Source organism: Pseudochaenichthys georgianus, chromosome 20 (assembly GCF_902827115.2).
Source record: "Pseudochaenichthys georgianus chromosome 20, fPseGeo1.2, whole genome shotgun sequence".
Classification (NCBI taxonomy): domain Eukaryota; kingdom Metazoa; phylum Chordata; class Actinopteri; order Perciformes; family Channichthyidae; genus Pseudochaenichthys; species Pseudochaenichthys georgianus.
The window spans coordinates 18200625-18214288 of NC_047522.1; the positions used below are offsets into that span (position 1 = coordinate 18200625).

Genomic DNA, 13664 nt, shown 5'->3' on the forward strand with positions numbered 1-13664 from the left:
CATGGACATCCCGGAAAGCTGAAAATGGACGCTAAGGGCCCCCCCCCTTGCGTTGAAAATGGACGCTAAGGCCCCCCCCCCTCGCGTTGAAAATGGACGCTAAGGCCCCCCCCCTTGCGTTGGAAAAAGCCGGCAGGGGACTTGACATAACGTCAACATAGGCCGACCTGGGAGTGAGGATGTGTTGGTATATCACCATTCAAACATCTTTTAAAAGTTGAACAAACCCCACACAGCTCAGTAAAGACTGAAATGTTGACTTTATTTGATAATTTCAGTGAAAACTAACGTTCATATTTCTCTTTTTGAGTATAATACTGATGAACGTTCAAAACAAAGCACTTTGGCAACTTACCACCTATGTTTTAAAAAGCTTAATAAGCACCGTAACTTTCATGATATCATTTATCGGTCATAATCGGTTGTTTCCGTGAACGGCCGACTGTTGAGTGACGGCAAATGCTGCGGCTGCAAGGCATTGTGGGGCAGCATTTTCGCTTCTCCTGTCGGTTAGGGAGGTCCAGTGGTTCCTAAGCTAAAGGAGGTTATAAAGGAAGTTTGAAACCTCCTTTCCTATCATTCTCATCATTCTAGAGAATTCGAACGGCACTTATCATGGCTGCCACTGAGGGACTTCCGGGTCATTTCACTCCTTTCGGAAGGTTCCTAAGCTAAATGGACTATTCGACTTCAGCCCGTGTCACACGCCAGATGCGTGAGAGTTGGCAACCCTGTTTTCTATTAGGGCGGAAGTTGCTTTAAAGATTGAACTGATTGAACCCAAAAAAGTTGTGAAAAAAACCTTTTAATATAATGTTTTTATCAAAGTCTTTTGCAGTGGACATTTTTGTCTCGAATGACTAATTTGCGTAGTCGATTTGTTACACAGTGAATTAAAGACCGATTTCAAAAATTGAAATTGGAATTCCAAAATAGATCGAGAAAATAGCCTTGTTACAAAAAATCAGGCCATTTGCACCACACAACCAAAGTTGTTGCAAAATGAAAAGTGAAAAATGACTCATATGGACAAAAACGTCCACACTCCACAGTGATACCGGAGGGTTAAAGGAACTTGGAAGAACTTTCCATTGCGCATTAAAATTCCTTTCTTATGGGTTGGTGCTGAAGAGGTAAGAATGGAGAAACCAGCTCGAGTGCGCTAGAATTTGAAACTGCGCAGCTGAAAAAAATCTGCCCCTTCCTTACAGAGCCCCTTCTCCAACACACACGAACATGAACAATGAGGGCACGAGACAAGTTTGTGCACAGATGGAAGGCTGACAGGCAGGTAGGCCATCCAGTTATTTTAGCCAGGCCGGCTCAGATGATTGGTCATGCTTTTTACAGCGCCACGGCTTCCACAGATGACGTTTTATGTATTTATTATTGTCAAAGCATTTAATGTATTTATTGCTATCGGGATGTTAAGAGCATTCCATGGAATATAACAGGTGTTTCTGAAGTGAATTACCTACCCCACCTTTAAGTGGTTGTATGCAAGATGACACTGAAAACTAATGTCAATTTGATATTACAGATGTTTCTAAAACATATTCGGTGCTTACAAATGAAGCATTATGGTGAGTGAAATAACGCTGATTGCTAACAAGTGGTCTTTTATTTTAATGTGAAACAATTATATTTTAACTAACAAATTACCAAGATTTAATTACATTTACTATTTTGCATTTCCAAAAAGAAAGAAAACATCCCCTTTTAAAATGTTTTAAATATTTGTTTGTCTTTAATGTGTCAAATATTGTTGTTTAATTCCTTTTTTACTTCCATTTTAATTTCAAGTCATTCATGTTTAAATCCACTGTACTAAAAAATAAACTAAATTGTAGAAGCTTTTTTGTAAAAAGGACACAATCTGGATCATAGCTTTTTTATTTACAGTCCCATTTATTACAAATGATGAGCTCTACTGCCGTTTCAGTTCATTTCTATTAAATCAGCATACAAATAATGTTTTACTGTCTTCTCCTGTAGCTCCAACGCCGCTGAGTAACACAGAATATACATGCATCAACTCAAATACAGCATTAACACCAGCTTCTTTTACAATTGATTTATTGCTGTATCACCAAAAGTGATCTGGATTCAGCTTCTCAAACGTAAAGATTGTTTAATATCGTTACATATCATATAACTTGGTCAAACAAAACCACAAAACTTTAAAGGTCCCCTATTATACTGTTTCTCATCAATCTATTATAGGTCTCAGATATATACAAAACATGTCTCTGAAGTGTTTGGCTCCAAATACCCAACAGATATTGCAGCATCCCATAATCCCCTCTGTTTCAGCCCTGGGGTTACCTTGGTTGGTGATTGGCTAATGGTTACACAAGCCAACAAAATCGCTATGACATCATAAAGTGGCCAAAATCGGATCAGCTCATTTTCCATTTTTATATAAATGGATCAGGACAAAGAGTGAGTGAATATTTTTTCCTGAAACTTTCAGAATCTGAAACAGGAGACACACGTTTATGTATAAAAGACATGAACAAGTGGATTTTGCATAATAGGTGACCTTTATTAAGGTATTTTATTCATTCTGGTGCCACTAAATGTTTTTAAAGCTCGGTTGGATGCTAGTCAATTGGAAGCTATTGGTACCTGTTTATGTGGATAATTATGTAAATGATGCTGTCTGATGTCCTTTTGTTGTTCTATTTATGTTTTTATGTTTCATGTGGAACTACTTGAGCAGGTCTCCCTTGAAAAAGAAATCTATGATCTCAATGGGATTTATCTGTATAAATAAAGGTTTGAAATTAAATGAAATGATTTCTTCAGCAATTAATCAACAAAATAATTAATATATGAAAGTAAGTCATATCCGGGAGGGATATGAACCTCTTCATTGGATTCTTAGCAAGTAAGTAATCAAGCGTAGATCCCAAAGTGTCAAATTATTCTTTCAAATAGAGCTTAAGCTAGACCCTGTCTTAAAACTGCATTGTGACACTGATGATCCTTTAGCTTTGCCAATTTAGAAAAATAACCCAAAGACATGTCGTCCATAGTTGCCAGAAGATATTAATAAGTAATATCTTCTGGCAATAAAAAGAATAAGCATAGATTCCAAAATGTCTAACTATCTCTTTTATTCGAAAATAAAAAACAAAACACCAGTTTCCAAAATATCAATTCACAGCAGTTAAAGATGCATGAAGAAAGGTGGCTAAGCTTGTGCTGCTTTAGTCCTCAAACACTGAGGGAAATAAAACAAATAGAGTCAGAAGTCAGAGTCGTCTGTGGCGGAGTTATCGTCGCTGACGGAGACTCCGAGTTCCCTCAGGTTGCTTTCAGGCTCCAGCAGGTTGTTCTGAGACTCCTGCAGCTTCTTCTCCCTCATGTTGTCGTTCCTGATGTGGACACTCAGACCCCGCTCCGTCATCTCGTAGATCTGACAGCGGGCGCAGTAGTACGGCGACACTCCGACGTGCCTGAACTGATCGGCCAGGTAGGACGTGAGCGACAGGAAGCCTTTGTTGCAGATGTCGCAACGCGGCACGACGCCCGGGTGCTCCTGCTCCAGGTGTCTCTTCAGACCGAACTTGGCCCCTGTGTACCCCGCCTTGCCCTCCTGCGCCTTGCAGAGCAGGCAGGTGAACACGGCTTCCTGATTGGCGTGGCGTTTAGTGTGTGAATCCAGATCCGACTGAGTGCGGACCGACCGCTGGCAGGTGGTGCAGAAGAACGTCCTCCCCCCAAACTGGTGTGTGTGTCTCAGATGCACGGTCAGACCGGCAGCTTTCTTGAAAAAGCGTCCAGGTGGCGGGCAGAGCTTGCACACCAGCTGCTCTTTATCAGAGTTCATCCTCATAATGTCCCTGTAGTCCTCCCCAAGCTCAAGCAAACACTTATTACTCACCACCTCCTCCTCTAGGTCCCTCTTCCGCCGCAGCCTCTGAGGTCTAGAGGGTTTGGACATCACGCTCTCTCTCGCCGCAGCATGTGTAACTATCTGCTTTTTGGTGGGCAGTGGTTGATCCACAGACATGGTGAACTGGTAGCTCTCTCCCTCCTCTTCGGGGTTTGAGTACTCAATGACGTAGACGCCGTCGTCCTCGTCGTTAGCCTCCTCCTCAGTGGGAATGGAGTACTCCACATCGTAGCACGCCACGGAGTCTTTATCCTCCGCGATGTGTGTGTCGTCGATCCTCACAACCGTGATCTGATCCAAGCTGCTGTCACAGTCCCAGTTTATGTTTCCTTTCACCCCAGAGGACGAAGTGGACTTTCCTGCAAGCCCACCCGCAACCGCAGGGTGTTCAGAAGACAACTAAACACGGGAAAAATAAATAAATAGTTATGTTTTCAGGCAACAGATGAACTCATATCCAACAGAACATGCATTATGTTTTCTAACTATGTTGATCAACAGGAAAATATTGTGCAACTATTTGGTGATGAATTAACATCTGAATCAATCCTTTTTTTAAAGAGGTGAAGTAAAGTCACTGGTTACAGCATCTTAAATGTGAATGTGTTCTGGTTTTATTCTGAGTACCTTTGGGTTTGAAACAAACATTTTTAAAAGATGTCCGTCTTTGATTTTTGGGAAATTGTTAAAAACTATTTTTCACTTTTATCAGATATTTCATTTCGTGTTTTCAGTTTTTTTCATGCAATTTCAAATGATCACCTTTTCCTTTCTATTGATTCAATTATATACCAATGTTATTTAGAAAACCTGAGCAGGTTTATGTTATGGAATATAATGCTTAAAAACACATGTAAGATAAAAATTATAATATGCCACAACACTATCATCTTTCTTCCCTTCTTTAGCTAAACAATAGAGAACAGAAAACACCTACAAAACCATAGATATATATAAACACTAGATGACTCACCCGCGCTGCTGGCCAATGGAGACCGACGTTGCCACATGGCGGCCATCTTGCCACAGGCAGCTCGCTCATTCATAACATTGTGTCTATGGTGCACTATTGAAATAACCATAGCTTACTCAATTTTCAAACGGTTTGGTTTGTTATAAACATCAAAGATGTAGTTATGATACTGCATACTTATGATCATGGACTTTTTTTTCAACATGTCTTGTTGTCTCCTGAATCATAGCCATGATAATAACAGTTATAATAAACCAAACCGCTTGCAAATCAGTCAAGATTTAAGCGAGTTAAGAGTATTTTTGTGCAGATCACTCACCTTTAAAAACAGCTGTAGCAGTTTGTTGACAGTGGCAAGATGGCCACCGGTGAGCTACGCTGGCGACTCCCCCTTGAGCCATCTAGCCTTTATATATCTATCTATCATCTATCTATGTACAAAACAACCATAATGGAACACAAATAAACAAGTTAATAAAAAACGTTATATTTGTATATTTGTTTATGTGCGCATTAATCTTTAGGTGTTAGGTAACAAATGTAGAAGATACAAAATAACTATGTAAAAATACTTTGCAAGAGAATACTCCGAGGTACTTTTACAAAGTAAAGTACTTTTGCAAAGTAAAGTACCTCAGATGTTCTGACCGATCCTTGACCAACACTCCCGCCACCGGCTGCTGCTGCTGCTGCTGCTACCGGAGCTGATAAAGAAGCTGGGTGTATAGACGGAACCGCACTAGTTATCAGCCTCACACGGTCCTGGCTTCGATATCCCATCCTGAACTGCATCAGATCACCTGCATCATAATCCTCCTGTCTAAAATGAGCGCCACAAACGACCGCGTTTTTCGTCGCAGATGCGGTAGTGAAGTCCCGTCTCTTCGCCTGCACAAAACGCACCCAGGAACGAAAGCTAGCTGCGGTCCTTTTCCTGTTAGGGAAATTGTGGACTCGATATCCTGACAGGCTGGAGTTTGAGCAACCAGCACAAACACAATGGCTCACCATGATGTAAAACTACCGCAAAAATACCAGCTCACTAAATCACAACCGCTCAAACCAACTACTACCGGGGCGCGGTTGCTCCCCTATGTGAGGTAATATGACGCGTTTGACGTATGACGTTTAAAAAAAATTGTTAGTAGCAGAGCTCAAAACGGCTACTTTCCCCTCTGAAGTCCAGCCCTTATGTCTCGTAAAACATGTAAAATCCTGCCTTAACTTTTTTATTGTAATTTTCAGGCAAGGTTAAGCATAAATGCAGTAAAAAAATAAACTCTGCAAGTTGCTCTTTAAGTAGCCTTCAGCACGTTGTTGCTAATATGGAAAACGCCGCATATAATATCCAGTTGTATTTACCACAAAGAGAAGCGGCGAAATGTATGTTATCTATACAAATACATTTTAACTCACCATTGTCCTGCTAAAGTCAGCCATCACAGACAAACCTCGTTGTGCTGAAAACAAAACTGCAGCTAGCTTACCAACACGCTAGCTAACGTGACTCCAAGTTAACAGTCGAATAAATATCACCTTTTATAACTTTGCGTCACTTTGCTATTTTAATGCAAAAACACAGAGGTGAAATGCACTTCTAAATGTATAAACCATGAGATAATTGAGCTGTGTGCGTTGCAGGAGGGTTAAAAAGTCCTGTAGCTTAGCTCCTGCAAAATGTTAAATGTTGTTCTGGGGAAATCAATACAGAAAAGGCTCAACGCAGCGAGTTCATCCCCCTGCTGGCGCGGAGGGATACATCGTTGCAATGAACAGTTATTGTTAAATGCAGGGGAATCTGATACTGATTAAAAATACATGTTGGAAGTCATTATCATTCATTGGTGGACGAAGTATTCAGCATTAATACCACACTGTAGGAATACTCTTGTTACAATTAAAATACCTGCATTTAACAAGTCAATATTACTTTAAATGTAGCCCTTTATAATTTAAAGACAATGAATTGAAAAATAATAATTAGACATAAGTGTCAGGCTATCTGTTTCCTCATTTGATGGTGAATTGTGTGTATTTGGTTAAGAACCAGACAACGTCACTTTAAAAAACAGTTTAAACAAGTTTTTGGGAGTTCTGCAGGCTTTTGTCTCTGTAACAATCACCTTTTACAATAAAGCAACGTGGTTTTGAATGTCTTGGAAGGCGCATGCGCAAACCGGCGAAGCGAATCAGCGGTGACAAGCTAGTTTCTTGGTACGGTTCAGTCAATTTAGAACTGACTGTTGTACACAGTTCTCGTTTATTAACTGTACGTCGTTTCTACGAGCAGGATTAACGTGACCAAGGCTTAAAAGAATATGCCCAAGAATAAAGGTAAGAAACGGAGGAATAGTGTGTCTGTATTGTTGATTGTCTATCGAGTCCGCCGTGAAGACACGCAGTGAAAACGTGACACCGACCAGCTAACGCTAGTTAGCATCAAGATTTTCTAATGCATTTTATTTTATCTTTTATTAACACGGAACTGTGAGTATTTTAATCAAATGTCACGAGTTTCTCTGTGTAACTAACTATGTAAACATACATTCGGCTGAGATAATGATTTTAGTCTAGGCTAAATTAAGTTGTTAAACACTTTGTGCCTGCCAGCCGGCTAATGGCTAACGTGCTTAGCAGTTTAATACCGTTGCTAGCTAAGTAGCTAGTTGCTCACCCCACCCTGCTGAGGCCTGTGACTGCTGCGACTTTAATTTCACAATAAACAACTAAAACGGCAACATGGTATCTTTGTTCCTGGATTTTAAACTACTTTGATAAATCTAACGTCTTTAGAATGTCGCCTATATGTGTTTACTAGCAAGGCAACCTACACGTTGTTCTTCCTGTCCCCTGGTACTGTTATATTACTATTTTATATCATCTGATTGTTATTACTAATGCTTATTTTTAATTATGAACTAATGATTATTTTCATCATGGATTCATCTGCTGGTTTTTTTCTCTAACCAAGAACAGATTAATTTGCTTTAGGTTTCAACTTTCCTTGTGTATACACAGTAGATTAGTTTCGTTGTAACTGAAATAACATACTTTATAATATCTGATATATTTGATGTAAACATAGTTTTTTTTAAGTCACTAGCTGGCAGATTAGTGCGGTTGAGGGTAATGTTCATTATTCTCTTCTAACTGGTAGTTGTGTACAAAGAGACAATTATCTTTTAAATGTGTGTACTAGGTAACATTTTACCCGTGTTGACACTAGTCTTTATCAAAATAACCACTTAAGATTGTGGGAAAAAAAATTTGTTTATAAAACGTATATGAGAAGTAGTGGTACCTAAGAGCTAACTGATACACTTTCCCCATCCTCAGTGAGAAAAATGTATTGTATAAATGGATAACATTAATAACCATCTTTTTTTTCTATGTTCCTAGGAAAGGGAGGAAAGAATAGGCGACGTGGAAAGAACGAAAATGAGTCTGAGAAGAGAGAACTGGTGTTCAAAGAGGACGGACAGGGTGAGTACTGTTTCTTCAGGTGATCGGGGTTATTGGAGCCAGCTGCTTCCTGGACAATGGCACCAAAGGTCCATCTTTTTGCCAGGGGATGTGCGTTTGGTTTGACTTATAAGCAAATCCAGGACACAGAGTTAAACTGTTCGCATTTGGTCTGAATAAGTCAATATGGGTCAACTGCAGTAACTGAAGTCACTATCCCTGTTGGTAGATAAAATAAATCTTGTTAGTAATTTACACAAGATAAAAACAGGGGAAATCACCCATCTGAGTAAATCTTTGACGTTAGTCTATAATCAGAAAAAGTGTTGTAAATGTAAACATGATCTAATCATCGATTTTCTGCAAAAAGGGCAAAACAAACATCTGATTCCAGTGTCTCAAATTTGTTTTGGGTTTCCTCCATGATATTGAATATTTTAAGCCGTTGGTTGCACAATACAAGCAGTTTGAAATCCTAAGCTCGGGCTTTAAGAAATTTTGATTAAAATAAATAAACATATAGACTGAAAACCTCAGAGTTGTAGGTTGACTGAGTGTTAATGAAGATGAAAATGTGTAACCGTCATTCATTCAGCAAAAAAAAGTGTTCTAAACTGGCGGGCTGCCACAATTGTATAGTAATGAAACTAGTCGTTAATTTTCAGTTTCACATGTGTAGCTTTAACAACAATGCAGCAGTTTAGAGGAATCTGATTAAATCTAATAAATAATAAAAACATAACCTATATATTCAGTTGACTACAATTAAGAATGCTTAGCCCAACTTGAAACAGACACTCAGCAGTGAAGGTTTTTTGTGCACGTTGTCACTGAGCGTCTCATTAGATGGTAGTAACCCCCTGCAGTCAGTGTTCAGATCGTCTGCAGTGCTCGCTGCTGCCAAAATCTCTGGTGGCAGGAGAGTGAGCTTAATGTGTGGAACATTTATACTACCCTTTTTTTGGGGACCATACTCAATTTTTAAATGTTCTGTGCCTTTTGTTGTTTAGTCGGTAAGGATAATCAAAGTTATGAACATTTTAATTTAAATGTACCACTTATTGCGAGTGTTTTTTTTCTCAATATGATAAACCTATACCATCCCATAATCACTTAGTGCCTGCCTGTTATTCTTGATAGAACAGTAACTTTGTTTATGTAATCTCATTTTAAGGTTGTTTTCTTTAGTGTATTTTCTTTGACTCTCCTCTGTCTCGTCTCTTCCAGAGTATGCTCAGGTGATAAAGATGTTGGGGAACGGGCGTCTGGAGGCCATGTGCTTTGATGGAACCAAGCGGCTCTGTCACATCAGAGGAAAACTCCGAAAAAAGGTAGGAATGTCCCGACAGTCCTCTCGCACCTTTTCCCCCGACCAGCACACACAGGAAACCTCCTGACGGGATGCTGAGTCGGTGTGTTCTCAGTGGTCAGTGAGCCGCCCGTAATGTGTCTGCATGGAACCCATTGAGGGTCACAAAGTGCAGCGGGTGGGTAATCTCTGATCTGTTTGTTTCCTCCAGGTCTGGATTAACACGTCAGACATCATCCTGGTGGGATTGAGAGATTACCAGGTGTGTATTTCCCTCACACACAACACAGATACGAATAAAGACAATATACATGTATATAATGCTTGGATAACTCTCACTATGAAGACACCACGCGTCTTATGGCTGTCTTTTAGGATAATAAAACACTAACATTTCTGCTGCATTTAACCTTTTATGGGTTCTAAAGTTAATGAAGGAACCGCTACTAAATTACGGTTACATTTTTGTCTTTTTTTAACGAGTTAATCTTAAAGGAATATAAAATCCAGTTGCTCCCTGTATATAGTGCTTAGTAAAAAAAAAAACCGCCAAATGTAAATTAAACTCAGACAAAAGAGTATTCTACCCAAGCGTTAATATCGTAGTAATGTACTTACTTACTTTCTTGTCGCTCATTTTAAGCACTTGGTTTTTATGTTTAACCTAAACATTACGTCATCGTTTTGTGTTTCAGGACAACAAAGCTGACGTCATTCTGAAGTACAACGCAGACGAGGCTCGCAGTTTGAAAGCGTACGGAGAGCTGCCCGAGCATGGTGAGTCAAGCCAAAACCACAGCTGTTGGTTATGTATCTATTGTTGTGCCTATAACCTGAGGTTAACTGTGCCTAAAGCAGACCAGACTGCTGCGATTTTAAAGAATGGCTATATTGGTGAAACACTTTTTCGAGTTTCTGACTTTAAACGGCAGAGGTTCTCACTGTCTGGACCTTTTATTTAAACTTATTTTTATGTGGGTTTTTTTTTACAAATCAGGTTCAGTGTTCAATCTGCTCTGTTAACATGTGTTGTATTTGCTTTCTAACTCTTTCCCTCCATCTTCCTTCTCGCAGCCAAAATCAACGAGACGGACACCTTCGGGCCCGGAGACGATGATGAGATCCAGTTTGATGACATTGGCGACGATGAAGATGACATTGATGATGTAAGCTTATCTCATTTTACAATGAACTACTCTGCGGTGTTTAATAGTGACACTATTCGTTTTTTTTATATACCTTAAGTCAAATGCTTGTCAAGCAGCCGTAAAGAAGAACTTTGTGAAAAGTGAAAGGAAATCATTATCAATTGATTGACTATTGACAACCTTGACTTGTATTAAAGTAGCAATAGCACACTGTAAATAGACAGTCTATATTCATAGATCTGTGTTACTTGCAGAACAAGTTTTATGGCTAACAGCACAAGAAAGAAAATACTTGAAAGACCATAATAAAAATGAAATATTTCTGTTTTCTCTCTTCAGATCTAAAGACTGCTACTGGAGGGGGACGTTGGGATTTTACAAGAGATGCTCCAATTGGTATATTTTGAGCCGATACACCGAACCTACAGTTCTTATTTTTCATTAAGATCAGCCTATGCCAATCCAATACAGTTTATTAAAATGTTTCAATTGATTCCATTTTGTTAACCTTCAATAAACATCTTTGTTGTTTTTAAGAACTTAAAGTGCTTTTCACGTAGGGGGAAAATCATTCTTGAAAAACGGACTCTTGAGTTTATTGTTGAATGAATGAGAAGCTGCTAGTACTTCATGCAGTTGGATTGGAGAATCAAGAGTAGGCTGATCACCAGCGTTATATTTAGGGTGAATGTCTGGATGCTAGATTTTCACCTTTATCTTTTCTTCTAACATCAATGGCAAATTAGCCATCTTAATTTTTTTTATTGTATTGTCCTTGAAACACTTACTCTCTCGACGATACCACGACTGCAAAATATCTCACACCAGATGCACCATCTTTTAAAAACTGTATTTATATTGATTTCACTCTATGTGGAATTTAGCAAGAAGTACCGAATCTCAGGATTCGTCAATAAAAAGATAAACCATGTTTGTGTTTTTCTCTGGCAGTCTGTATTAATGTAGCCTGTGAGGCAGTTTTTGACGGTTTGAAAGCTGTTTATTAATGACTGAAGAAAAAAAAATAACACTTTGAGTACAGCTCTGCATCTTTTCGTAAGTGTTTTTTAAGATTGAAATCAAAAGAAGAAACAAAATGTATTTTTCTATCGTTTCCCTTATTTGTCTTTTCTGTTTGTTATCATGTTTGTTTTGAACTCTTCGCTGCTTGCTCTGCGGCTTCAACACACACAAACACACACACAACTAGCAGCGGTTCCAAAACCTTTCCATCAGTAACCTCAGATCACAGCTCTCACAATAAGCTCTAAGAAAAGAAAATATCACATGTATAGTTTATTTTTCCTCCCTCGGTTTGGGAACCGCTGCTGTAGTGTACATGGAGTCAGTCGCTGTTGTTGCTGTAACAATGAATGGCTAAAAAGATGTTTGAAGGCTGGGTTTCCAATAAAGATCTTAACTCCATTAACTGGGTGTTTTTTGGACACACTTCCTGCAGGTGGCGAGCTTGAGCTAAAGTAAAGATGAAGGCCCTCACGTTTTACAGAGCTGGATGTTGAAAGGGAATAATACAGTGGGGCAAAAAAGTATTTAGTCAGCCACCAATTGTGCAAGTTCTCCCACTTAAAAAGTTGAGAGGCCTGTAATGTTCATCCTAGGTATACCTCAACTATGAGAGACAAAATGAGAAAGACAAATAATCCAGAACATCACATTGTCTGATTTTTAAAGAATTTATTTGCAAATTATGGTGGAAAATAAGTATTTGGTCAATAACAAAAGTTCATCTCAATACTTTGTTATATACCCTTTGTTGGCAATGACAGAGGTCAAACGTTTTCTGTAAGTCTTCACAAGGTTTTCACACACTGTTGCTGGTATGTTGGCCCATTCCTCCATGCAGATCTCCTCTAGAACAGTGATGTTTTGGAGCTGTCATTGGGCAACACAGTCTTTCAACTCCCTCCAAAGATTTTCTATGGGGTTGAGATCTGGAGACTGGCTAGGCCACTCCAGGACCATGAAATGCTTCTTACGAAGCCACTCCTTCGTTGCCCGGGCGGTGTGTTTGGGATCATTGTCATGCTGAAAGAGCCAGCCACGTTTCATCTTCAATGCCCTTGCTGATGGAAGGAGGTTGTCACTCAAAATCTCACGATACATGGCCCCATTCATTCTTTCCTTTACACGGATCAGTCGTCCTGGTCCCTTTGCAGAAAAACAGCCCCAAAGCTTGATGTTTCCACCCCCATGTTTCACAGTAGGTATGGTGTTCTTTGGATGCAACTCAGCATTCTTTCTCCTCCAAACACGTCTAGTTGAGTTTTTACCAAAAAGTTCTATTTTGGTTTCATCTGACCATATGACATTCTCTCAATCCTCTTCTGGATCATCTAAATGCTCTCTAGCAAACTTCAGACGGGCCTGGACATGTACTGGCTTAAGTAGGGGGACACGTCTGGCACTGCAGGATTTGAGTCCCTGGCGGCGTAGTGTGTTACTGATGGTAGCCTTTGTTACTTTGGTCCCAGCTCTCTGCAGGTCATTGACTAGGTCCCCCTGTGTGGTTCTGGGATTTTTGCTCACCGTTCTTGTGATCATTTTGACCCCACGGGGTGAGATCTTGCGTGGAGCCCCAGATCGAGGGAGATTATCAGTGGTCTTGTATGTCTTCCATTTTCTAATAATTGCTCCCACAGTTGATTTCTTCACACCAAGCTACTTACCTATTGCAGATTCAGTCTTCCCAGCCCGGTGCAGGTCTACAATATTGTTTCTGGTGTCCTTTGACAGCTATTTGGTCTTGGCAATAGTGGAGTTTGGAGTGTGACTGTTTGAGGTTGTGGACAGGTGTCTTTTATACTGATAACGAGTTCAAACAAGTGCCATTAATACAGTTAACGAGTGGAG

General features: G+C 39.7%; 2 protein-coding genes across 3 annotated transcripts; one reads left to right on the forward strand and one right to left on the reverse strand.

Moving 5' to 3' along the window:
- Positions 1-1877: 1877 nt before the first annotated feature.
- Positions 1878-6606, reverse strand: LOC117465999 (myoneurin). 2 transcript variants are annotated; one of them, XM_034109129.2, is made up of 2 exons: positions 6291-6606; positions 1878-4300 (listed from the first exon to the last, which is right to left on the reverse strand). In XM_034109129.2, exons 1-2 carry the CDS (start codon positions 6312-6314, stop codon positions 3251-3253), a joined length of 1074 nt encoding a protein of 357 aa, XP_033965020.1. In that variant the 5' UTR covers positions 6315-6606; the 3' UTR covers positions 1878-3250. The 2 variants fall into 2 exon arrangements, with proteins under 2 accessions (XP_033965020.1, XP_033965019.1); XM_034109128.2 differs by having other exon boundaries at positions 5508-6606.
- Positions 6607-7033: 427 nt separating this feature from the next.
- Positions 7034-11724, forward strand: eif1axb (eukaryotic translation initiation factor 1A X-linked b). The gene is made up of 7 exons (XM_034108930.2): positions 7034-7208; positions 8274-8357; positions 9564-9667; positions 9857-9907; positions 10341-10422; positions 10720-10811; positions 11133-11724. Exons 1-7 carry the CDS (start codon positions 7193-7195, stop codon positions 11136-11138), a joined length of 435 nt encoding a protein of 144 aa, XP_033964821.1. The 5' UTR covers positions 7034-7192; the 3' UTR covers positions 11139-11724.
- Positions 11725-13664: the final 1940 nt, after the last annotated feature.

Excerpts from the sequence above, each read along its gene's own strand:
- LOC117465999 (XM_034109128.2), bottom strand. The coding sequence starts at position 5,885 with ATGGTGAGCCATTGTGTTTGTGCTGGTTGCTCAAACTCCAGCCTGTCA. Across the intron at positions 4,301-5,507 it reads GATCGGTCAGAACATCTGAG|TTGTCTTCTGAACACCCTGC; the intron begins GTACTTTACTTT and ends TCCCGTGTTTAG.
- eif1axb (XM_034108930.2), top strand. Across the intron at positions 8,358-9,563 it reads GTTCAAAGAGGACGGACAGG|AGTATGCTCAGGTGATAAAG; the intron begins GTGAGTACTGTT and ends CGTCTCTTCCAG. Across the intron at positions 9,668-9,856 it reads GAGGAAAACTCCGAAAAAAG|GTCTGGATTAACACGTCAGA; the intron begins GTAGGAATGTCC and ends TGTTTCCTCCAG.